The 27,152-nt window shown below is 40.0% G+C and overlaps 2 protein-coding genes across 2 annotated transcripts in view; both read right to left on the bottom strand.

The window, feature by feature from the left end:
• Nucleotides 1–861: 861 nt before the first annotated feature.
• On the bottom strand, nucleotides 862–3,525 carry LOC127651292 (zinc finger protein 513-like). Its single transcript, XM_052137071.1, has 2 exons — nucleotides 3,475–3,525; nucleotides 862–3,172 (listed from the first exon to the last, which is right to left on the bottom strand). Coding segments are annotated over exons 1-2 (873 nt in total). The 5' UTR covers nucleotides 3,477–3,525; the 3' UTR covers nucleotides 862–2,301.
• A 4,911-nt stretch (nucleotides 3,526–8,436) lies between these two features.
• LOC127651293 (zinc finger protein 827-like) overlaps nucleotides 8,437–27,152 on the bottom strand; it is a 140,036-nt gene continuing 121,320 nt past the window's right edge. The window contains exons 11-13 of the mRNA XM_052137072.1: nucleotides 13,088–13,426; nucleotides 9,135–9,332; nucleotides 8,437–8,618 (exon numbers count right to left, since the gene is read on the bottom strand). Of these exons, the coding sequence (XP_051993032.1) occupies nucleotides 8,437–8,618; nucleotides 9,135–9,332; nucleotides 13,088–13,426 (719 nt within the window). The remainder of the gene's footprint in view (nucleotides 8,619–9,134; nucleotides 9,333–13,087; nucleotides 13,427–27,152) is intronic.

The following is a 27,152-nucleotide window of genomic DNA, read 5'->3' as shown; positions in this document are numbered from 1 at the left end:
ATGAGGTCAAAAATGGCAAAAAAGAAACTGTCTCTAGAAACACATCAGTCGAATATTGTTTGAGGAATGAAGGCTATACAATGTTTGAAATTGCCGAAAAATTTAAGATTTCATACAAAGATGTAATTGTCTTCAAGGAAAGAAAGAGATGTGGAAGGCCCAGATGTACAACTAAACAAGATGATAAGTACATCTGAGTCTCTAGTTTGAGAAATGATGCCTCACATGTCCTCAGCTGACATCTTCATTGAATTCTACTGCTTAACCCAAGTTTCATGTACAACAATAAAGAGAGGACTCAGGGGTGTAGGCCATATGGGAATAATTGCAAAGAAAAAGCCACATATGACACAGAAAAACAAAACGAAAAGGTTAGAGTGGGCAAAGAAACACAGACATTGGACAAGAGATAATTGGAAAAGAGTGTTATGGATCTTAACCCCATTGAGATTTTTTTGGATCAGCCAGACTGTAATGTGCATGAGAAGTGCCCGACAAGACAGCCACATCTATGGCGAGTGCTATAGGAAGCATGGGGTGAAATGTCACCCGAGTATCTGGACTAACTGACAGCTAGAATGCCATGGATCTGCAAAGCTGTCGTTGCTGCACATGAAGAAATCTCTGAAGAAGTTTAATAAGTTCTGAATTTTTTTTTCAAATTGTAATTTTCACGTTATTAATGTCCTGACTATACATTGTAGTCAGTTGAATGATGCTTTGGTGAATAAAAGTACCAATTTCTTTCCATAAGAGCAAATTCTGTACATTAATCCAAACTTTTGGATGCCAGTGTGAGTGTGTGTGTGTATATATATGTGTGTATATATATATATATATATATATATATATATATATATATATATATATATATACACATATATTTGTATTTTACATTTCAAAGGCTCTTTAAAATTTTTTTAAATAGAACAAAAATATTAAGACACAGAAGGCCACCGGGATACCATTATTTTTCCAAGTTCTCACTTACCACAGTCCAGCTACCTTTGCATCACTTGAACATTAACCAACAAAAAGTACATTCATTCAAGTCATTTTGGAACAGTTTCTTTTAAACACAAAATTACAAAAAAGCTCCAAAAAGCACCATTGATTCGGCCTTTGTGACAGAATAAAATGGGTTTTCCCCAAAAAAAACTATCACCTCACATCTTGTTAAACGTACAGATGCGCAATACATACAATAGCTATGCACAGGGCGCTTGACTGGTCACTCATCTTTCCTCATGCCTATGGCCAGCCCACCTCGGTCAGCTATGGCACAATCTGTACTGACCAATAGTCGGGTGAGGATAGTGAAGTATTGAGGCAGCATCATGGGCTGACGACCACTGATCTTGTGGTAATGATTGCTTTTTCCATTAGCATGCCCCAAATTGCTTGTATTAAGAAATACCATAAGCCATGCCTCATAGAGCTCGTAAAGAGCCTTATTCTTGTTGCTGAGGCAAAATTTGAGTTCTGCCAATGGTTTCACCATTCAACAAAACCAGTAAGTGCCAACATGAGTGGTGAAGGAAAGAAAAAAAAAGCTTACAAAACTGTGTACATTTTGATAAATTAACAAGTGTGTGGTCTGAGGCTTTGCTTTGGAAACAACACTTGAGAGATAGCAATCTATTTCATTGGTTTTTGTCATGTCGTACTTTATATACCCCAAATATATTTCATACTGATCCCCTAAATGACTTCAAAAACCATTGTAACACATAGTGAACATGCTGTTGGATTCCTGGCAAAAGACAAAATGCACACACAAAAAAAAGAAGCTTGGAGGTTGCAAGCTCATATGTTCTTTGTTTCCTTTCTCCCATTAAAACGAATACAAAACCCATATAGATAAAGCACTATTATCAGTTTCCGGGTCATTCACCATTTGCAGAGGAAAACAAATAAATGTTACAAGACCTCTCAAAAAAGAGCAATAATTGGATTGATAGAACAGACAACAAACTTATTCCCCTGATAAATTGATCTTTTACTATATTTCTACTTTTTAGGTTAGCATTCCAGACTGCCTATGGATCAGTTATTAAAGAAATAGTTCACCCGAAAATGAAAATTCTTTCATCATTCACTTACTCTCATATTGTTTCAACTTCAAATGACTTTCTCCTGTGAAAATATGCAATGAAAATGAATGAGGCTAGCATTCAACCAAACGTTTCTTTTTGTGTTCCACAAAAGAAAGAAAATCATACTAGTTTGGAACAGTAAGAGGGTGAGTACATGATAATAGAATAAAACATTTTGGGTAACCTATCCTTTGAAAGAGACTGGTCAAATGGTCTTCGCTCTCTCTGTCAGTCCCAGGTACGTGAGGAAGGAGTGTTTGAGTGATGTAGGAGAGGGTGGGGACTGTGAGGGCGAGTCGGACCAGGCTCTGGAGAATGGAGTAGAGGAGTTTGAGGGAGAGGGGCTGTGGAATGTGAAGCGTCGAGTGGTAAAGAGCGTGGTGAGGGGGAGGAGGTGAGCCAGGTCACAGTTTCTGTAAGGTTCCAAGTAGTGAGCCGAAAGTGTGGAGAACGTGCCGTTGGCTGAGAGGTAGCGTGGCCTTGGGGTGCCATCTCGCTGCTTGCTGGTGATGGAGAGGGCGACAGACTGCAAGGCTTGAGAGGCAGACAGGCTCATCAGTGGACTGGTGCTGCCGCTGTCCCCACTCCCACTGCTGCCCTCACCACTCTCCAAAAGGCCTGGGCATGGAGTACCCGGCTGAGCCTCACCATCCTCGGTAATCCCCTCCCCACCTTGGTGCTTTTTCACATGGCGGCTGTAGACAAACGGGTGGGTGGTCGTGAAAGGACACTGGGTGCAACCGAAAGTCTGTCTCGGTGCATGTTTGAGCCGCTTGTGGAGGTTGAGATTGTCCTTGCGTTTGCAGCTGTAGCTGCAGCGGTCGCAGTGGAAAGGCCGCTCGCCGGTGTGCACGCGCACGTGCTCAATGAGCTTGTTGGCGGTTTTGGAGAGGTAGCCACACTGCTCACACTTGTAGTGGTTGCCCAGGCGATGGCCGCGCGTGTGCCTTTCCAGCTCTGCCTGATTCGCCCACACAGCTTGGCAGATACGGCAGCGGTACTCCATCTTGTAGTGCGTCTTGAGGTGGCCCTCCATAGCGGCTGGCCTGTTGGTGGAGTAGATGCAGAGAGGGCACCTGGTCAAAGAGACAGGAGGAGCAGGGTGTAGGACACAGAGGTGGGAGACCTTTAATAATGCACCTTCCGAACACGAAAACACACTCTGTTCTCTCTTTTTTATGAAATGGAGAACACACAGAATGGACAAAGGGAAGGGATGAAGTGTGTCTTACCCTCTCTCCTGTGTATAAAGGCTATGGTCTGTATGTATATTTGAGAGGGCGTGTGAGAGAGTGTGTGTTCATGTATGGCTGTGTGGTTGCGGACAGGTTGGAACGGGAATCAGATGAAGGTAAATGAATAAATGAGTGGCACTTACATTTAAATAGCACCTTTCATCTGCTCAGGGCCCCAAAGCGCTTCACAAACCCTGCAGAACAGAATGACCTCAGAAAGCACACTGTGAAGGGCGCCTCTCTACCTCAACACTGAACTAGAGCGCTGTGACACTCTCTCACCCTGACTAAAACAGCAGCTAACTCTTTCTCGCCAATGACTCACATCTATGTACAGTGGTCAGTACTTGGATTGTAGTTTTTCTCTGTGTGCTCTTACGGTTTGAATCTTTATTGAGCAACGACTCTGGAGTTTGTCACTGCATTTTTTTATGCACTAAGATCAGCTGTATGGTGCATTATCTTGAGGTAAAAATTTACAAAACAATGTCACACAGTCTGCCAGGACAATGTAACATTTAAAAAAGTTAACTCTTAGAATGTGTGCTGGCTCAAGGCTGTACCATCCTAGAACTATCTTTGGATTAATATTAATCAGAAAAGGGATGAAGAATAGTGAAGGAATTGTTGGTAAAAAAAAAGAAAAAAGAAGTCATGTTGTGGACAGTCCCAAATAAGATCTATTTAAATCTCAAGTGTTAAATATCTCAAAATGAGAGAGTATATTTCTTCTAAGGAAATAAATAATAAAAGAAAAACACATGTCTCCCTCTAGTTAGAGTTTCAGAAGAGATCTCAACAATGTCACAAACTGTGCTAAGTCTGTTTGATAGCAAAGATAGCAAAAGTTCAATTTGGAATATTATGGACTTATACATTTCTCATCACATTTGTTCAAAACCAAATTATCTGAGCTATGATATCCACATCCACTTTATATATGTATACTCTCACAGAATCATTTGTTTATTTGTATTGCTCCTGAGCAAATTTAGGAGAAAAACATGGAGTTGATAGTTAAAACATAAACAAGGGCTCCATTAATTCTCGACACGAGACACGAAGGAGCAATCTCTGAGGGATAACATTTTAATCAATAATTTTAATCTGTTTAAAGATGAGACAGAATTAATCTCTAGAGCCCAAATATCTAAGATAAGGACACTTAGGTAATCTGGTATTTCAAAATACAAATATACAGCCCAGTATCAAACTACAACACCTTCTATGGTATATTCATGAGCAGACATTATTCCAGCCAATTGTAACCCTGCTGTGGTAGAAAGATTCTGTGAAAAATAAAACATGCCGTCATTTGTAAGTCTGCTCCTATACATTTACTGTTAAAGGAATAGTTAAAAAATAATCATTCTTTATCATATACCCTTATGTCATCTCAAACTGGTATGACTTTCTTGCCTCTGCAGATTACAAAGATATTTTAAGAATGTTTGACATTGGTTTGTCATACAATGCAAGTAAATGGTGACAATATTTTCAAGCCCCAAAAAGGACTCCATAAAAGTGGTTTAATCCATGTTTTCTGAAGCGATCCAATCGATTGTGGGTGAGAACAGTCCAAAATGTAACTCCTTTTTCACTATACATCTCGTCATATCAGTCTCTAGGCATGATCATGAATTCAAGCCCGATTGCACTTCCTAGTGCTTGACATAAGCACAGAGAACTATCTGGCACTAGGAAGAGTAATCATGGATCGCTTCAGAAGACATTGATTAAACAAATGGAGTAGTATGGATTACTATTTTGATGCCTTTATGTCCTTTTTGAAGCTTGAAACTTTGGTCACCATTCACTTGCATTGCATGACTACCAGACAAAATACATTAAAATATCTTCATTTGTGTTCCGCGGATGAAAGAAAGCCATACAATTTAGAGACAGCATAAGGGGGAGTAAATGAGAATGAGAATTACCATTTTTGGATGAACTATTGCATTAAATTAAAGCTGACCACACACTCTAAAACCCCAGAGTCATTGAACTTTTATACATCCAAAATGCACAGACAAAATATCAACTGTTCCAGATACTGACCAATATATACTTTCTGAACACTGTGTACACTGAATTTTTGGTAGAATCCTGAGCCAATCCAGAGAATCATAAATCAAATACTGACTTGTCCCATCTGATACATTGTTAAATAAAAGTCAGAAGGTTGATAGGCCTGCCTTTATTCTAAGTCATTATTACCTTAAACCCACTATGTTTTAAGGCGGTATGACATTTTAAACTTTTAAGGCCAAATTCTAAATAGAAAATACGCAAATGACACTTATTATCTTGCCTGTATTCTAAATAACAAATAAGACACAGCCCTCACCTCCTTAAAAACATAATCAGTTTAGACCAGTGGTTCTCAAACAGGGGGTCAGGGCCCACTAGGGGGCCTCAGCACACTTCCAGGGGGGCCTCAAGATATCTTAAAATAATGTAAAATATGATAGATTATTATTATTTATATAATTATTATAATTAAACTTATTGAAAATTATCCATTCTCCTTTCAACAGCAAGAATATACAGTTTTAGATATTTATGAAATCACAAGTTTTAAGGAAATATCTTATAATAGATACTATATCTTATAATATAAATATCAAATAGCCTACAAGGGGGGCCTTCGAATATTTTCTCCGACAATGGGGGGCCTTGGAGTCAAAAAGGTTGAGAACCACTGGTTTAGATCCTTTGTAAACCAGTCTGTCCCTCCAAATTAGAGAAATATTGCTAATTATTTTCCTTTTTCTCCCTCTGCCTGTATATTGCAGTGGCTAAGCGCTCTAATGAGAAATAACTACAAGATTTTAAATAACTACAAGCCGACAAATGTGTATAGCATGGGAAAGCATAGCCATAAATGACAAGATGAGGCAATGAAATCTGAAATACATGACCTTAAGACATGAATTATGTAAACAAATAGACAAATACAACAGAAAATATCAAAGACTGGACTTTCAGAAAAAAGTGTTCGTTCAGAGAAAAAACAAAAAACTAAAAAAACCTATAAAAAAACAAAGATATAAACTAGGGGGGTCAGTAAGTGTAAGTGTTTGTAAAAGGGGTGTCTATTTGCCTTGCAATGAGGATTGAGTGTGTTTTAATGTGTTGTTGTAACCGTGGTGGTGGTTATGACAGGCTGAGTAAGAACAGTGTGAACTGTAGCCTAATGGTTTTGGCAGTGGAGCTGCTCAACAGATGGACAAGGGCTGACTGGCTTGTTGTGATTTCTTCAGATATATATTAGCATGCGGGACCAGATCTTTTGCAGTAATGTCTACCACAGGCTTTCTAAGGGAAGGGGCTCATTCCTGAAAGTGCCTGTGATCTGTGTGTTCATCCATCTCGAATGGCCCTTTCTGACTGTTAATTCCGCTTGTAAAGTGGACTTTAAAATGGGGAGCCCTACTTCCAGAATCCATGCTATTATAATTCCTTTTATAAAATGAGCAATATCTTAGTGATGGAGTAAACTAGCAGTGAAATTTTTTTAACAATATGATGACACTGGGAGCACGATAAAGACATATTATATCAATAGTTAATTGATATAATATCAAAAAATATTAAGTATGTCATCCTTTACTCACCCTCATGTCGTTCCAAACCTTTATGTCTTTCTTTCTTCTGTGGAACACAAAAGGAGAAATTTGTCAAATTTTTCCATGTAGTTGCTATGCCTTTAAGCTTCAAACAGCGTACAAAAAATACAAATAAAAGTATCATAAAAGTGATCCATATATCTAAAAGGCTTCATGGATATTCAGAATCTTCTGAAGACATACAATAACATTGTGTGAGGAACAGACCAAAATTTAGGTTGTTCTTAAAGGAATGTTCCAGGTTCAATACAAGTTAAGCTCAATCGAGAACATTTGTGGCATGCTGATTACCACCAAAATTTCTTTCAACTAAAAAAAACAAATTACAGTGAGGCACTTCCAATGGAAGTGAATTGGGCCATTTTTTGGAGGATTTAAAGGTAGAAATCTCAAGCTTATAATTTTATAAATGCAATTACAATAATTCTTCTGTTTAAACTCATGTATTATTTGAACTGTAAAGTTGTTTAAATTGTAATGTTTAGTCATTTTAGTGTTTGTTGACATTACATCGTCATGGCAATGAAGTTGTAAAATTGTCTATAACTTCACACAGAAAAGGTTAGTAAGTAGAGTATTTTAATGTTCAAAAATAGGAGTGGCAAGTCAAAATTTATATTTTTTATAATCAATATTATGCCAAGTGCTGTCGACTGAGCTTAACTTGTATTGAACCGGAACATTCCTTTAAATTATTATTTTGATACACCCTAGCTCTCCTTAGCACGAGAAGCAGAAGCACTGAAATAAGCATTGATGTTTTAAGTTGTCAGAGTCTAAAAGATTTGTGAATCAGATCCTGTTTTCAAGTTCAACTCACTGATTCAGTGCAGTTGTAGTTCTCAAGCTCAATGTAGGGGAAGATTATCAGTGAATATCGACTTAAATGATGGTCTGTTCCTCACTTAAAACTATTTGTGGCTTCAGAGGATTTGGAATATAGCACACAAGTCATAGAAACCAATTTGATGATACTTTTATGGTGCTTTTTAAAGCTTGAAAGCTCCAGTCCCCATTCATAGTAACTGAATGGAAAAAGGTGACCAGAACATTCTTCAAAATTCCTTTTTTGTGTTTCACAGAAAAAAAAAGCCACACTGGTTTCGAATAACATAAGGATGAGACTATATTATTTTGTGTGTACTATTCCTTGTATATTGTATATTCAGATCTGTCTGATAGATACTATTTAGTTAGTGTTGAGTTTGTATATGTATATTTTAGGCACATTCAGGAACTTCCTATGCCTATAACATGCTTCTTATTGGCTCTACAGTACAGAGGCATTACCTAGAAGCACTGCTTAATATCAGGAATACCCTCTGTGGTGAATCCAGCCTGATTCTCAAGCTGTGCTCCTTGATAGATCTTGTTTCAAACCTGGGCTGTGTGCTGCCTGAGAGGATGGGGCTGAAGTAGGGTGGGGGTGGGGTTTTGTGAAGGTATTAGGGGAGGCACATGCTGTACTTGCTTTCCTTACTTGAGCCCTCCAGCGGGGACAGCGTGGCACTTCTTGTGCTCCATGAGTTGCTCGGGCGTCTTCATGAACTTGTGGCACACGTCACACTCAAACATACGTGTGATCAGATGGATCTGTAGATGCCGATCGTACATGGCACGAGTCTTACAAACAAAGTTGCAGAACACGCATTCAAAGCCTTGGAGAATGAGACAGGAAGGGAGGGAGAAACTAGGTGACATTACCATCTCTATACATCATCTCATTGTATCGGCACAAGTAAGTATAAAGGAATTGGATTACATAACATCTGATGGGTTTGACCAAGATAAACTGAATTCGAACAGAAATGTAATGTCAACATGGAGCAGTCCCATTAAAAATAAGACAGCATTCTAGGCCAGGGTTATTTAAACATTTTTGAATCCAAATATGATTATATATTTGACTCCCTTCCTAAAATATAAAGGTAGCTATATATTTTCATTTGTAAAGACCCATTTAATACTGTCTGAGAAACACATTAAACATGATCTTATAAAGAAAACATGTTGTTTCCAAAATTAAATAACTGGCTTTTATGTTGTCATCAATATATATATATATATATATATATATATATATATATATATATATATATATATATATATATATTATTTATACACCTATATATGTATAAATAATATTTCTGACCCATTAAAGTGGTCCATCTCACCTTTCTCTGCCTTTTCCTCTGTTCCTGGGCCTGAGCTTGATTGGCTGCCAGCAGAAGAAGGTGGGGCCAAAAGGCTTTTTAGTTCTTCATTACCTTGGGCAACATCTCCACCTTCAGAGCTGTTGAGGGAGTCGCTAAGGGCCGACAGAGAGGAGGAGGTGCTCTTGGTCTCACTGAGAGGGCTTCTGGAATTGAGACCTGTGTGTGTTAAAAAAGAGACAATGAGGTTCACTTCCTGAAAAACAGACAACCTCCGTATTTAATGACACGATGGTATCAAAGACCTGGCTTAGCTTAAGCCAGCAGTGAATTAGATAGGAGCATCTTTCAACACTCAAGGTATGATAATGAATTATGCAATGAGTAAAGGAAAAGGCAGAAAAATCCTACAATTGATCGGATTCCACCCAGTGAGCCAGGCGGGAATATGCATGCCTAGAACAGTGAGAAATGAACCCTTAAAGGTTTAGTTCAAAATGAAAATTCTGTCATCATTTACTCATATTTTTTAAAATCGAATTTATATATCCATACAACAGCAGTAGATATTGACTTAAAAAAGAACCCAAAGTGTCATAAAAGTATTCCCTGCGACTTGTGCGTCATATTCAACCTGAAATTGAAGTTATTTTACCATGAAATTCTTGACTTCTGGAGTGTTGTCTGCATGGCTCTTCAACAGTGGCGCTTTGCTGCTACTCAATTTCTAGCGCCATGCCAAAAGAAAATGTATTTTACTTGAGTTGGAAGCTTGCAGTTTGAATTGAATATGAGATAAAAAGAGTATATATCATGAAATAATGCCACCACTAACATGTATTTCTATTACATTTTGCTCGCAAAACAAACATATAGAGCGGGACTAGTATGACCTGATAAAACTCATAAAAACCGGTTCTTTGAATGAATCATTCCAAGGGACTCTCCAACTCACAGGTTACTGGTTGTAATAAGTCCAGCAAATCCTTCACTATATTAACTCACTGAATTCATTAGACCAGTTACTGAATGAAGATCTGACTCACTTCCTGAACCTCAAGCAAAGACATCATTTTAAGTCATGTCCAACTTTAAATGAAGCAGAGTTTTTTTGTTTTCCAAGGTTTTTGAAACTTAAATCAGCTATTGCACTTGTTCACATGATAATGTATATTTAAAAAATTCAAATTTTTGACATACTGATAATATAAATAACTTAAAACATGAATCAATTAAAATGTTACCAATATAATATAATATAATATAATAAAATTGGCCATTGCAGGTAACTCTTACTAGCCAGGATTTTTCCTGCACTGAACTTTGCGGAATTCACTGTGTGAATGTCGGGCGACTCTTAGTGGATGCTAAAGGATATTTAATGGTATTCATGCCTCTTATAACTTACACACACATATGAACACACAAATGAAGTGTGCTTTCATGTGAACCGCCACAACGCACACCAGCTCGCTCCAGAGATAAGATTGCAAGAGCTCAGTGACAGCACAAAGAGAAACTTGCGTGATTCAGTCACACTTCACTCGATATTGCGACGGCCTGTAGAAAACACAGCTTATGTGACCATTTGAATTCTACAGAGAACATTCTAGTATAAAGCTTTAAATGCAGGAAGTCAACCCTGTCAAACGGCTAGACAGCACATACATTATAAACAGCAGTGGCGAGGTGAAGAGGAGACAAATTAACAAATTACATCATCAGTTTTTAAATACGCATCATCATCCTTACTTAAATATATATATATATATATATATATATATATATATATATATATATTGAATGCAGTAACACTTAGGGTGTTTTTACACTTGGTTCGATTGCTTGGACCAAACCAGAAAACATTTCCTCCCCCTTCCACCGCTGGTCTCTGTTCACATCATATTTTTTGGTCTGAACTGCGGCCTGATTACGTCATCAACATGAGTAAAAGCGGAAGCTGTTTACCACTGTATCTAGGTAACAACTCGAGAAGACGTCACTGTGTTAAGTGAAGTATTAAAGTTTGTCTCTTAGGATTTACCACAAAAACTTGCCATGCACAGAACAACACTTGTATTTCTCTCCCGCAGATGCACTGAATGTGCAATGGTATTTCTGTTTGAGTTCCACAGAAGATAGAAAGATGATGAACGAGGGTGAGTAAATGATGACAGGATTTCCATTTTTGGAACTATTCTTTTAAAAGTCGGGAGGAGGGCTCTCTTCCCTAAGAGGCACTCTTGCGGCTTTAGCATGACTTCAGTTTCCAAGCAGCCAGAACACTCAAGCCTGTGCTCTTATTGATCTCCATTGTGCCTGTGAGCAGCAGGGGAGGGGGGGCTGCCTAGGTCAGGGCCACAACAGCTAAGATGGCGGGAGCATCTCGGGACATGGCTTTCCCTTAGTGCTCTCAGAGCTCACGAAATGGCCGATGCCAACTCACACACATGCTTCGCTTACATGTTAAGACTTCCGTTCCTTTGAAAGCATACATGCAGAATACAGAGTAGTTGGTCATATTTAATCTTTTGTCAGCCGCAATAACATCTTTGAATACAGATGTGCTGTGTGACTCTTGTGCATTATGAACTCCATTCGAAGAAAATTACTTTATCTCCGTGAGTGAACTGGACGCCCTCTATTAGGCTACAATGAGTGCCGGACATTGCTCTAAATATCAGAATTAATTAGTGTCCGGCTTTAGCAGAACACCTGTACTATACAGCAAAGCATTTCTGATGAAGACAACTTTCCTAAGACCTTCCTAAGCAGGAAACAAAGAAGTGCAGGCTGATATGTACTGACCCGGTGTCAGCCAATCTGTAGCAAGGGGTGTCTTTGGCAGGGTGCTAAATCGTAGTTGACAAACCAACTTGTTCTTTTGCTGTCACTCTCAGAGTTCACTGTCTTGTTAACAGTGGACTCAAGCTCAGTGTAAAATGCCAGTGGCGTATGAGGGAGTTTGGAAGATGTGGCCGTGTTGGGCTTCTTCGGTGGTTAGTTGTGAGCAACTAGGGCTATCGATTTTTCAGCCTCCTTAGGTCAAATAACACCATGCCTTGCACACACAAACACAAACTCTCAGTCAGTTCCTTGACTGACTAAAATTAACCTGACATACAAGCCAGAAATTAACATGTGAGAATGCTCAATGAACCGGGAAATGTTTTGAGAGAGCCACACAGTGGCAAGACTCAAACTGATTACACTTTTCAGGAAAGTCATTTGTAGACAAATAGTTTACTTATACTGCCCAAAAAAGCCAAAGCACAGTAACTACACAGACACTGAAACTTCAGAAAAATGGCTTGATTGTCCAGCCACATCTCACTGTTTTTACTATAAATCAGAGCATAGATGAGTCAAATCCATCTATCACTGGACATATCATAGTCTAAAAGACCAGATTTAGGTTATAACAAAATTGTGACAATTTGACACTGGGTTTAAAGTATTTCAGCACCACCTTTAAGAGGAAGTTGAAAACACATGGCAGTTGATTTGTTCCAATCATTATGCAAAATGTCTTATCTAATTTTTACCATTGCCCTCAGTCTGTCAATAAATACCTGCAACTGTAGTTACCTACACTGCTAAATGCCAGCAGAAACACTCTCCGCCTCTACAGCAACATTACACTTATCTCAAACTAAAATCTGTTAATGTTTTTAGGTACACCTTGCAAGGTAACAAACAGATTTCGATAGGCTATGATATGTCTTGATGCTGAAAAACCATAATCTTTTTATAAACGTGGCAAAACTGAGCAAATATAAATACAAAACTGCTTGTAATATGAAATGCCCCTCCTGACACTCAGATCTTTAGAAGTTAAAATTTCAGCAGTAACTTAAAAAGAAAGAAAGAAAAGAAACATCACGAACTTGTGCCAAGGTTTACCAAGCATATACATTTTAAATGAGATCAGACTGATATGCTATGTCTAAACTGTAAGAAGGTTGAAATCTTACCTGTGTGCCCTGAACTGATGTGAGCTTTCATCTCGGCCTCGTCCACACCCACAAACTCACAGGTGCTGCAGCAGAGCGAGAACATCCACTGCTCTTTGTCCACATGCAGAGACATATGACTAACAAACTGAGCGTTCAGCTCCGTCTGGAAGCCGCAGACATGGCAGCTGTAGTAGTAAGGGCAGTTTTTCAGCTCTTGGCCGTCGGTGGTCACAGCAGTAAAGATCTGTTCGGCATCTGTGTTCACCAGTTTGACCGAGTGGATGGTGAGGTGCTGGTTGAGGTTAGCCCGGCACTTAGCCGCGTATGGACAGAGGTGACACTTATATTTCCTCTCATCTACTGAGACAAACAAACACACACACAAAAGCTCCTAGTAAGGAAGACTGTTTTGTCAATAGAAGATCTTCATAATGTGATTCTAAAGCAGTCAATGGAAAGGAAGAGGCGAGAACCAGCTTGACGATATAAATAATATTTTAATGAGCAACTTAAACAGAAGACACAAACACACACATGTCCGTAAACTATCTCTCTCTCCCGCACAATCCTCTGCAGTCGACCTTTATCCCTCTTGGAGGCTTGATTAGCCTGATAAGGGACTGGGTGTGTATGATCACGACCCGGCCCCGCCCTCCGCCCTGCCACATTCCTCCCTCGTTCTCTCAGGCAGGGGAGCCCCCGGCATGACGTACACCCCCCCCCCCTTTCCCTGGAGAGGGGCGTGCCTCTTGCCCTGTCTGCCAGCAGGTCATCCCTGTCTACCTGGACAAGGGAGGGGACAAGGGGAGGGAAACAGAAATAATTAAATAGGGGGGTACTTCCTGTAAGAGTGTAGTACCCCCCCCAAAAAACACTGTGAAATTTAAACGAGAGGGTAAAGGCCAACGCGGAGCAGCAGTGAGAGAGAGAGAGGAGAGAGAGATTAAAAAACACTTACTCGCCAGTTCTCCGATACGCCGCAGCTTGTTCCTTGGCCACTCCTCCACCCTCTAACGGACGACAGCCACGCCTCTCCGGGCTGATCGGACGCAGCCCTCCAGCCCCTGGTGGACGTAACGCCCCGCCGCATTCTTGGGGAACAGAAGGGGTCTCCCCCGCCCTGCTCGGCGATCTCAGACCCTGCCGCGTTTCAGTGGCTTGTAGGCGACTTCTGCGCCCCTGGCAGCGGCACTGACCGCTCCAGGCGGTCGGTTAGGAGCCCCTTCTCACTTCGCGGTTGGCGGCCATCGTCCTCTTCCAGGCGGCTGGGCTCCTCGTCCCCCGGCAGATGGCCGCGGCTGCTCCGTTGGGGTGGATGGTAGTGGCGAGAACTCTACTACGGCGTATCCCTCCTCCTTCCCGGATTTCGGCACCAGTGTAAAGCAGTCAATGGAAAGGAGGAGGCGAGAACCGGCTTGACGATATAAATACTATTTTAATGAGCAACTTAAACAGAAGACACAAACACACACGACGGACATGTCCGTAAACTATCTCTCGCTCCCGCACAACCCTCCGCAGTCGACCTTTATCCCTCTCGGAGGCTTGATTAGCATGATAAGGGACCGGGTGTGTATGATCACGACCCGGCCCCACCATCCGCCCTGCCACAGTGATTTTCAAAATTGACTGGCATTAAAATCAAGTATTTCTATTTAAAATATTTAAGGAATGCAAAAATGTTCAGTCCAAAGTAATTTTGAGCATACATTTAGGCCATGTTTATTTATCTATGTTTATAATGTTTGAGGCTAAAACAAGTACATTTTTGGTATAGCCGCATACCATTCCAATTTGTGAATGCACATTTTATAATGTATTTATTAAATATGTATATATTAAAAATAGAGCTGTCGATTTAACACATTAAATAAGTGAGATTAATTTTATTAAACATAACGTGTTAAAAAAATGTATCGCACTCACGATTGTAATAAGGAAGATTCCTGAGAAATGCAAGCTTGTAGTACCACCGGTTTACTCCAGAGGGCAGTAATTGAAATAACAGCTGTGTGTCAACGCGCAGTTTATACAGTGAAGAAAACAACCAGACAGCACAAAAAAGACATTCGTTACATTCTTGCATTCAAAACATTTGATGGAGTGCACATCCGAACTAAGGGATCTCAAGATGTGTTATAAGTATTAAACTATATTTAAATTGACACAGTGACCTAAACATTTTATGTTTAAGACGCAACGCACCCGAGACGCTACACAAGCATGTCTGTCACAGGTGTACATTGATGGGTCCATAAACAAGCCCTCATAATAAATCTCCAACTTATTGACAAATTCACTTGTGAAATGGATTGCTGTGAACTGTACGCCAATGATTGACTTCTGTTCAATAATATGGTAGTAAACAATACATTGTCTTATTAATGATTAACTCTTCTGCCACAAGAATGTAATGCATTTTAATTATCTGTATATATATATATATATATATATATATATATATATATATATATATATATATATATATATATATTTTTTATATTTAAAGATAACTATGTACAATTATTTCATCATTATATATTGAATTATTGTTATATGAGGGGCTTTCTCAGCAAATATTTGTATATGCGATTAATTTGGGACACCGTGTAATTAATTAGATAAAAAAAATTATCGATTGACAGCCCTATTAAAAATGACCATTCGTAGCCACATTTTTATCTAAAAGTAGCTAGTGTGTTCTTCGCGGCATTAAATTTGGCGCATACATTTTTTTTTTTTTGGAAAGGAATATAAATAACCAGACTTAAGTAAACAGATAAAAAAAAATGTCGGCCTCAATCCAATAACGTTTGTTAGCTGGTCTGTTCCACACACACGCAGTCTTCAAACACCCATCAGAACATTGTTTAAGCATTTACATGGCCACAATAAGCTGTGTTAAACCATTTCCTCTTATTGCCTTAAATGGCATAACAAAATTGGCATTCTAGTTTATATGATGTTTCAGAACGATGCTTTCTGCAAAAGCCCTGGAATAAACCGGTTTCTTTACTGCATGTAAACAACGAGGTCAGTGAGTTGAGATGTTTGGTGTATCTGTCTCGTCTGTGCTATTCTGAGATCTTAAGGCTCTCTGACCCCACTGGACTTTATTTATTTGTTTTGTAGTCCAGTCAGATATATTTGGCTGGCCCGTGATCAGGCGGCACACTAATGCTCTTCAGAGACCTGTGGGACGCGATTGTTCCAGGATCATGCAAGGCTGGTCATGGTTGTGCTGTGCTCCAGGGGAGCTTAGTGCTCTAGGAGACTTCTTTACAGCTTTGTAATTACTTGGGCACTTTTCCCACCAGGACTAATCAGTAGTCTAATGTCTTTAAAGGAAGTTTGATCTAGTCCAATGAACCTTATTTACTTACCTAGGGCATTACTCGTACTAACAACAACATACAATGCCATGAGACATGTATTTTGAATGTGTGTTAATAGAGTATTACACAAACCAGTCTTCAGTCACTTGGGCTGATTGTTGTTGTGCAAAAACAGATGCACTTATCCTGCAGTTAACTGATTAATAATGTTGGCCGGGAATGTTCACATGACATGTTGCAGTGAATGTTGTACACTACAATACAAAAGTCTGGACATACCTACTCATTCTTGCTATTTCTCACAGTTTAGAAGAATAGCAAAGACATTAAAACTATCACTACGTTAAGATGGCATTTTAAAATTTGTATTTCAGTCTAACAATAACTGATCACAGATTTTTTGCAACAGATTTTTATGAGACACAAACAATGCGATTGTAGCTTGGCTTCGTCCAGCATGTAAACAGTAATTGGACTTCAAATTGCCTTGATGTTGTGCATATGCATACTCTGAAAAATACTGGAAGCACAATGTGAATTTAACATGCCGAATTTTATGTCCTTCCTTCAAATACTCTATGAAATAACATAAAGGAAGAATGAGAATTATGTAGTAACATATTAAAACAGCTAAATCTTACATCTTATATATATATATATATATATATATATATATATATATATATATATATATATATATATATATATATATAAAATATAAAATATATATATATACAAAATCTTGTGCTTTTGTAAAATAAAGAAAATAAAAAGGGTGAGCTTTCAGCAGTCTCTGTGTTCACGAGCATATTTCAGAAACATGAATGAACCCCAAACTCCGCAAATACTTATCACACAAACATGAAACATGTCTAAAGAAAGCTTAAAATGTCTAATAAAACAATTCAAATTTAAAACAAATATTCTCCTGCAATGCAATCAGTGCTGAGACGATCAATGCAAATGTACACGCCCCCGACTGTGTTCAGAGGTTTGATGTAAACACAACACAACTCAACTTTTCTGCGTGTTTGTAACAATACACATTCAAGGAATCTCCTGGATATTAAGGAAGAGTTAACATTTTCCTCAGAAGAAGAGCGGGACTCTGATGAACATTTGTAATTTGAAGAGAGATTGATCCAGACGAAGATACAATTTCGGCCGAGTAGGTCAATTAATTTTCATTAGCTGACATGCTATTTTATATAAACATATACATATTTTACTAGTGGAACTGTTTCCAGACTTGCCAGACAGGATTCAGAGTATTGACATTTGAAATATGACTCCTAATAAGCAAGTTTTAGTAACAAGGAAATGCTGTTTCGGCAAAAGCAGATATTTAAATTGTATGCTGTATAATATAAATATGGTATGTAATATGATATGATTAATATGTTTTTAAGCAACTGAAAAAAGCACAAATGTCAAGGCATGTCAAAACTTCTCCAGGGCCCAACACACCCTCAGACCCCAGAGGGTTAAAGGCACAGTTAACTTATTGCATGCAAACGTCTGACCCAATTGTTATATTGTCATTTAAAAGTGAAACTGTCTGTCTGTAAACATTTGTTGCTAAAATTACTCGTGTCATGCACAAGTAGATGTTCTAAATGACTTGCAAAACTATAGTGTGCTAATATGAAATCTGTGGAGAAAAATTCGGTTTCGGCCAAGTGCATTCTGAATTTTCGATTTCGGCCCAGAATTTTCAACCATGAAAGCATCACTCACCGCAGAGATACACTCAAAAATAAAAAAAATATATTCATAACAAGCTCTAAAACTGCTCCAGTGAGAAATCATTAATATCTATGGTCTGTTTTCTGTCTTTGAGTTTTGATGTAACACAAATCACTAATTATTAAGCAAATGCATGAAGACGCGGTGTCATTATTGAAGGTTAAACAGCTATATTTATAATTAGTGGTATTGTGACCAACATTAATCTGATTTAAATTGGGATGAGTGACTGATGATGACGCAGAGAAATCTCATATTAAAGAGAGTAAAGATAAAAGCGCTCATGATTGCTCAAACAGTCTCTATCACTCAACCCAAAGTCTGATTGTCACAACTCACGTATCGTGTATTTGCATGGGCAGGGGTGGGCAGAGCTCATCCAAACGTGAGGCTTGCCCACCATATCAAACATTTGGGAAACACGTTTTTTAAATCAAATATAGATATTTTTCCAATTTGTGCATTGGTTAAAAGCAATATGGGGCAGGCTGTGTGTTGCAAACACTGAGGGTGGGCTGAAGACTGCCCAACCAATCACAAAACAGCACAGGAAATGTGTAGTGTTTTTCTATTTTTGATGGTATTGCACAATAGACGAATAACACTGTACTTTAAACACATAAAATAATTTTGAGGAACATAATTTTTTTTATTTAGATATTTATATTTTGCGGGAGTTCTGCGAGTCATTTCTTTCTCATCTTGTGCCGCACTCTGTTAAGCCTGGTCCCATTGATTCCGCAGTCAATATTAGCTGATAGTACCGTACGTGATCATGATTCATAGCTGGATACAGTGTTAATTCAGTGTCAATGAGAGATGCTGTCTGTCTCCTCATGTCTTGCATCTCTTTTATAATCACATTATTACAGTGAAAGTTTGTTGATAATTGTTTGTCTTTAAAATACTCTGTTTGCCATGAAAATAACCTTTGGTGCTTACATGGCATTATTATACATTCTTCCAAATCCCTGTATTCCTTAAATGACTTTACACGTATGATTGTACACATTGATGTGGATTTTGTAGTTACTGCATTTTCACACAATTTCAGCTATGAATTTCAGCAAACGAGACAAACTCATATGTTAACGGACAGATCATAAGAGCAGTTTCATTCATAACTCTGTTTTGCCTTTGTGGGTCAGGATCATTGCTTATTACATTTCTGTCAAACAGAAAAGTCAAACAGAAAGAATCGTCATCATTTAATAATATATAATTACTTCAAACTATTCCCATCTGCATCAAATTTGAGGTTCTTAATCTTGATCTCTCCATTTAATAAATTTTCTTTCACTTCATCCTTATTTTCCTCCTTGATATTATTTCTCTCCACTCCATCCTTGTATGCGTGGGAACTCTGATTTGTCTTTGTAATTTGCTATAAGGCTGTAATTCTAATTACTCTGAAAGTGTAAAGTTGTCAAGGCCCACTTCAATCTTATGATTATATATAATGTTTATCAGTTTATTTATATATATATATATATATATATATATATATATATATATATATATATATATATATATATATATATATATATATATATATATATTTTAATATGGGGAATATGTGTAAAATATAGTTATATTGGGTCTTATGTTCTGGACAATTACGTCATGTCATGCCAATTCAATTAGCAGTCTGAGTAAACTGCTGCTTCAACCAGTCGCGGAAGAGACCCAATCTGAGAGGGAGTCGAGACCGGGAGAGATTTAAACACGCACTTTAACACGGAGACACTCGTCTCTCACCCCTGCAGTCTGCAGCTTGCAACGTGTTGCATCATTGATGAGATCATCCTGATAAGATCCATCTTATGTGAAAATAACAATAAAATTACAACAACAATAAAATGTGTGTGTGTATATATATACACTCACCTAAAGGATTATTAGGAACACCACACTAATACTGTGTTTGACCCCCTATCGCCTTCAGAACTGCCTTAATTCTACATGGCATTGATTCAACAAGGTGCTGAAAGCATTCTTTAGAAATGTTGGCCCATATTGATAGGAAAGCATCTTGCAGTTGATGGAGATTTGTGGGATGCACATCCAGGGCACGAAGCTCCCGTTCCACCACATCCCAAAGATGCTCTATTGGGTTGAGATCTGGTGACTGTGGGGGCCATTTTAGTACAGTGAACTCATTGTCATGTTCAAGCTTTGCGACATGGTGCATTATCCTGCTGGAAATAGCCATCAGAGGATGGGTACATGGTGGCCATAAAGGGATGGACATGGTCAGAAACAATGCTCAGGTAGGCCGTGGCATTTAAACGATGCCCAATTGGCACTAAGGGGCCTAAAGTGTGCCAAGAAAACATCCCCCACACCATTACACCACCACCACCAGCCTGCACAGTGGCAACAAGGCATGATGGATCCATGATCTCATTCTGTTTATGCCAAATTCTGACTCTACCATCTGAATGTCTCAACAGAAATCGAGACTCATCAGACCAGGCAACATTTTTCCAGCCTTCAACTGTCCAATTTTGGTGAGCTCTTGCAAATTGTAGCCTCTTTTTCCTATTTGTAGTGGAGAGTGGTACCCGGTGGGGTCTTCTGCTGTTGTAGCCCATCCACCTCAAGGTTGTGCGTGTTGTCGCTTCACAAATGCTGTGTGGTTATTTCAGGCAAAGTTGCTCTTCTATCAGCTTGAATCAGTCGGCCCATTCTCCTCTGACCTCTAGCATCAACAAGGCATTTTCAATGCCTTGGATGTTTTTCCCTTTTCACACCATTCTTTGTAAACCCTAGAAATGGTTGTGCGTGAAAATCCCAGTAACTGAGCAGATTGTGAAATACTCAGACTGGCCCGTCTGGCCCAACAACCATGCCACGCTCAAAATTGCTTAAATCACCTTTCTTTCCCATTCAGACATTCAGTTTGGAGTTCAGGAGATTGTCTTGACCAGGACCACACCCCTAAATACATTGAAGCAACTGCCATGTGATTGGTTGATTAGATAATTGCATTAATGAGAAATTGAAAAGGTGTTCCTAATAATCCTTTAGGTGAGTGTATATACATATATATATATTGGTTTTGGATAGACTAGATTGACAAATGCTTATCTATAATAATCTTATGGCTAAAATGTTTACAGTGTTCAGTGACTAAAATGTCAAAATTACTAAATGTTACTAAAATATGACTAAAATGTCAACACTTTTCACTGACTAAAACTACATTAAAAAGCCCAGACTTTGTCAACTAAAACTTGACTTAAAAAATAAATAAAAATAGGATAAGGTTGACTAAATATGATAAAAACTAAAAAGAACATTTGACACAGGATTAAGACTAAAACTAAATTAAAAAACAGCAGACAAAATTAACACTAGTTGCCAGGTCATTAGTAGTATATTAACGCAAAGCCAATGTTTACGTGTTTTTAACGTCACTTTTTTGATCAGTATGGTACCACCTCCGCTTCATTTTGAGCCAGGAAAAATGTCTAGGTTACGAATGTAACCTCCGTTCCCTGATGGAGGGAACGAGACGTTGTGTCGGAGAAGCAACACTAGGGGTCTCTCTTGAGCACCGAATATACCTCTGATCTATGAAAAAAGGCCAATGAGAAGTTGGCAGCTAGTATTTGCATACCCCGCCCCCGGACATACGGGTACAAAGGCGAGGCAAATACTAGAGTTCATTCAGGATTTTTCTGAGGAGCTGAAATGCTCCGGCCACTACAGCGTCTCGGCTCAGTGACGTGGCCGGGAAGGACACAACGTCTCGTTCCCTCCATCGGGGAACAGAGGTTACATTCGTAACCTAGACGTTCCCCTTCTGTCGCTCTCTCCACATTGTGTCGGAGAAGCGATACTAAGGGTCCAATTTAAAACACGCCATGCGCTGAGCCGTGTACGTGGTCTGACACAGGAGCGGGCAGGTGTTTTTTACGTGCCAGACGACCAGCTGTATCAGACTACAAGTACCCTTCCCCAATGCCCCACAAAAGTCGTCGGAATCCTTTTGGTTACCCTGAGAGGGGAACAAGGCGACGCTTGCCAACCTGGGAACGGGCCAAGCCTGGCTGGGCCTCTTTTCTCTCTATGTTTCTACACACACTGAGGGAAGGGTGTCTTACCCAATTTCCTATTCTTTCAGGGGGAAAAGACCCTGCGGAGACCACTCCTACCCAGCTGGGGAGGTAAGGTGGTGAATACATCACATGTATTTTTAGGCGACACGTGGAAGTGGCGCGGTGGTAGATCCAGCCTCAGCGAGGGGGGAGTTGCTACACACGGCGACCGGTGGGCAGCCGAAACTTACCCAAGGAAAACGCGGGTCCGCTCGTAAGGGGACCGTATCACGGAAAATACACACAGGGGGAGTCCACGTAGGAGTCCTCACCCTGTGGAGCACCTATTCCAGTATGCAAGCGATTCACCCGGCCAGCCCATCAGCGTGTTACCGAGTTCTACTGGCTCAGACCTGAGAAAACACGGGATGAAACTGACTCAACCCTGAGATTGTTGTATCTCGTAAGGTGTTGGGTGTCGCCCAACCCGCTGCTCTACAAATGTCTGCCAGGGAGGTACCCCTGGCCAGTGCCCACGAGGACGCGACACTCCTTGTCGAGTGAGCTCGGACCCGCAAGGGGGGGAGGGCACGGCCTGAGTGTGATAAGCCAATGAAATGGCATCTACAACCCAGTGGGAAAGCCTCTGTTTGGAGACAGTGTTTCCTTTCCACTGTCCCCCAAAGCATACAAAGAACTGCTCAGAATGTCTAAAGCTCTGCGTGCAGTCCAAATAGGTACACAAAGCATGTACCAGACACAGCAACGAAAGGGGATGGGTCTGCCTCCTCCCGGGGCAGCGCTTGCAGGTTCACTACCTGGTCTCTAAAGGGAGTGGTAGGAACCTTGGGCACGTAGCCCGGTCACGGTCTTAGTATGACATGAGTGTCTGCCAGACCGAACTCCAGGCAAGTGTCCCTGACAGAGAACGCTTGCAGGTCCCCGACCCTCTGATGGAGGCGAGCGCGATCAGCAGGGCAGTCTTAAGAGAGCGGGCCCTGAGTCCAACTGATTCTAGCGGCTCGAAGGGAGGTCTCTGGAGGCCCGTGAGGACTACCGAGAGGTCCCAGGAGGGGAAAAGGCTTGGCCGGGAGGGATTTAACCTCCGGGAGCCTCTTAGGAAACTGATGATTAAGTCATGCTTACCAAGGGACTTGCCTTCTACTGCATTGTGGTGGGCCGCGATAGCAGCAACATACACCTTCAAGGTGGACGGGGACAGCCTCCCCTCCAACCTCTCCTGCAGGAATAGGAGCACTGACCTAACTGAGCACCTCTGTGGGTCTTCAGCCCGGGAAGAACACCAATTTGTGAACAAGTGCCAATTCAGGGCGTAGAGCTGCCTGGTGGAAGGGGCTCTGGATTGGTTGATTGTGTCTACGACAGTAGGTGGTAGGCCAGCTAGATCTTCTGGACGTGGAGTTTACAGAGGTCTGGATGCGGATGCCAGAGCGTGCCCTGCCCCTGAGAAGGAAGGTCCTTCCTCAGGGGAATTTGCCAGGGAAGGGCTGTCGCGAGCAGTACGAGATCCAAGAACCATGCCTGGGTGGGCCAGTATGGAGTCACTAGTGTGACTTGCTCCTCGTCCTCCCTAACCTTGCACAGCATCTGTGCAAGAAGACTCATTGGGGGAAATGCATACTTACGCAGCCCAGTGGGCCAGCTGTGTGCAAGCATGTCTGCCCCGAGGGGAGCCTCTGTTCGGCCATACCAGAGCGGGCAGTGGGAGGTCTCTCAGGACGCAAGCAGATCTACCTGGGCCTTGCCGAATCGTTCCCAAATCAGCTGGACCGACTGGAGGTGAAGCCTCCACTCTCCACTGGGCAAGCGTTGTCGCGACAGCGCGTCCGCTACCACATTGAGTTTGCCGGGGATGTGAGTGGCACCAAAGGAGGCTCCAAAGGAGGAGACGAGTCTGCGTAACGCTCTCCGATGCAGCGGTGATTATCGTCATCCAATTCCGGGAGCTCAAGGGACCAGAAGGCCGGCCCCCAAATCGCCTCCATCGCCCGCGGCGCCTGCCTCAATCCCGTAGGAAAGAGGCCAAGTGCGGGGGGCGGCTGAAGTGGCTTTCTCTCATGACAAAAGAAGCCGCGACTGTGCGTTCTCGCACTGAGAACATAACCCATTGGAGAGAAATCGCTCATCCTGAGCTAGGACGTAAGCCACCAAGCGTGCCGAGGAGGCGGGGAAAAAGACGTGTCCTGAAAAGGACGTGCAACTCCGCTGTGTATTGCTCATTTAGAGAAAATCACTCTTTTAAACAACTCTCTTAGAGTTTGGGTTTCTGCACTGTCGAAGCACCCAGGGCAATTGCACTGCCGTGCAAGAAGGAGAAATCACCGCTGTATTGCGCCATCAATCCAACAGCATGCAGAGCATCAGAGGAATATCACACTATATTCCATCACGTTCATTACGATCACAAAATTCGGGCCTGTTAATAGTTCCTAGAATATCAAAATCCACAAAACGAGGAAGATCCTTTTCATATTTGGCTCCTAAACTATAGAATAGTCTCCCTAACACTTTTTGGGACTCAGACACACTCACTCAGTTTAAGTCTAGACTAAAGACTCATCTATTTAGCCAGGCATACACCCAATTTATCCTCCAACCCACAATTAGGCTGCTTTAGTTTAGTCTGCCGGAACCAGAAACATTGATCATGATTTATATCCCTGCAATAAATTGAATGGCATCTATGCTTATATTATTTAAGTTGTTTCCCTATCTCAACCTCGGGACTCCTATCCTGAGGTCACCAGAACCGACTGGATCCAGCACCATTCATGCTTCATGTTGGACTCCACTGCTACGTGTCACTGAATGATGATTACTAAATGCAGCCGATGCCAGCCAAACATCACTTTAGTCTATTATGATGGGCTTCAGAGGATTAACTGATGCCAACTCCAACCATAAGACATGGGATACTTCATATGCAATTGTCTGAACCTCGAATTTAGGATGGACCACACCGAACCTCACCGAAATTACCGGCCAGGTTTAACTGTGTTTCACATCCCTGATCTCTGCCTGCATCACCTCGGTCTATTGATGGACTACGATCTTGAAATGGAATGCATAGACTAACAATTGCCAACAAAAGCCTTCATCAGCCAATTAACAAGGACAAAGTTCTGCAGTTAATCCAGGACGGACTTCAAAGACATTGGTCATTAATCTTACAGTTAAAACATGTAAACCATGACTTTAACCATACATATGTAATATTTACATTATATTCATGATGTTATCCAGAGGGGAACTGGCCCCCACAGTGAGTCTGGTTTCTCCCAAGGTTATTTTTCTCCATTAATCAACATCTTATGGAGTTTTGTGTTCCTTGCCACAGTCGCTTTCAGCTTGCTCAATGGGGTTATTAATACAATTATTATTTAATAACTTTTTTTACATGATAAACAGTCGTATTTTATCTAATTACACAATGATGATTCATCGACATTATAGACATTAGTTTTATCGTCTGTTAATGCCTGATCTTCTGTAAAGCTGCTTTGAAACGATGTGTGTTGTGAAAGGCGCTATACAAATAAAATTGACTTGACATGTGTAATATTCATGAAAGCATGTCACATTTAGTATGTATATGCTTGCTTGTTTATGTAGAGAATGTCGATGACAACGAATGTCATTCTCTTGCACTGTTTTAAAAATATAAAAGTTCATGATTAAACATTCACTATTTTGAGTGGGAAGAATTTAAGGATTCTCCACAGAAAAAATTGTAAATCAACTTTGAAAGGGACAGACCAGTTGACCATGTGACTTTGGAATGCCACTTCTGATTGGCTCAGGACACCTTTGGGGTGGGGACAATTTTAGTTAAAATGTTTCCAAAACAGGAAAAACTCCCTCTTAGAACTTCTCTCTTGCAACGTTCTCTTGCTGTGTATATATATATATATATATATATATATATAAATTATGCATAAATATTTTTTTAACGCATATTTTTTTATGAAATTATTCACACTGAATTAATGTGTTAAATCAACAGCCCTAATATATATAATATATAATATATATTAGGGCTGTCGATTTAACACATTAATTCAGTGTGAATAACTTTATAAATAATAACGCGTTAAACAAATTTACGCAATTAATCGCACTTCAACCAGACCATAATAAGGAAGAATCCTGAGAAATGCAAGTTTGTAGTACCACCTGCTTACTCCAGAGGGCAGTAAGTGAAATTTTAGCTGTATGAGCAATGCTCAGTTAATACAGTGAAGAAAACACTTCAGTAGGCAGAACAACACAAACATGCGCTACGTTCTTGCGATCAAAACACTTGATGTCGATATATTCTGTACATTTTGTGGTCTGCAGGCAGAAACATTTTTTTTATTTATTTTGGAGTTGTCCCTACTCGACTTGTTTTTGGTCTGCAAGATTGTTAGAGATCATATCATTCCCAGCTTTCAACTTTGTTTTGAAAATGATTTATTCATTTTTTAGCTATGACATGTCTCTTCATAAGGAATATTATTTGATTAATGTTCTACTTTTGTAGGCAAAGTTTAGTATTCATAAATTTAAGTATGGTGGTTATAAACCATTAGTTTTAATTTTTAATTCAGAGGTTCAGCACTACCTAAGAACAATTTCCAATTTGAGTAACAAGAAAGCTGTAAAGTGTATTGAAATATGTAAACAATTTGATATTTTTATTAAACTGTTTATTTATTTATTTTCCTTTTTGTTGTTGTTTGTTTTAATATACCTCTTGGCTCTAGATGTAAAAGTTTTGTAGACATTAATTAAAAAATAATGTCCGACGAAGGTGTAAATTGATGGGTCCTTAAACAAGCCCTCATAATAAATCTCCAACTGATTGACAAATTCACTTGTGAAATGGATTGCTGTGAACTGTATGGCAATTTTTTTTTGCATATACAAATAGTATTTCTGTAACGTTTGGTTACGTAT

Source organism: Xyrauchen texanus, chromosome 11 (genome assembly GCF_025860055.1).
Source record: "Xyrauchen texanus isolate HMW12.3.18 chromosome 11, RBS_HiC_50CHRs, whole genome shotgun sequence".
In the NCBI taxonomy this organism is placed as follows: domain Eukaryota; kingdom Metazoa; phylum Chordata; class Actinopteri; order Cypriniformes; family Catostomidae; genus Xyrauchen; species Xyrauchen texanus.
Note: the sequence above shows the minus strand (reverse complement) of the source record. Positions and strands in the feature narration are given on the sequence as shown.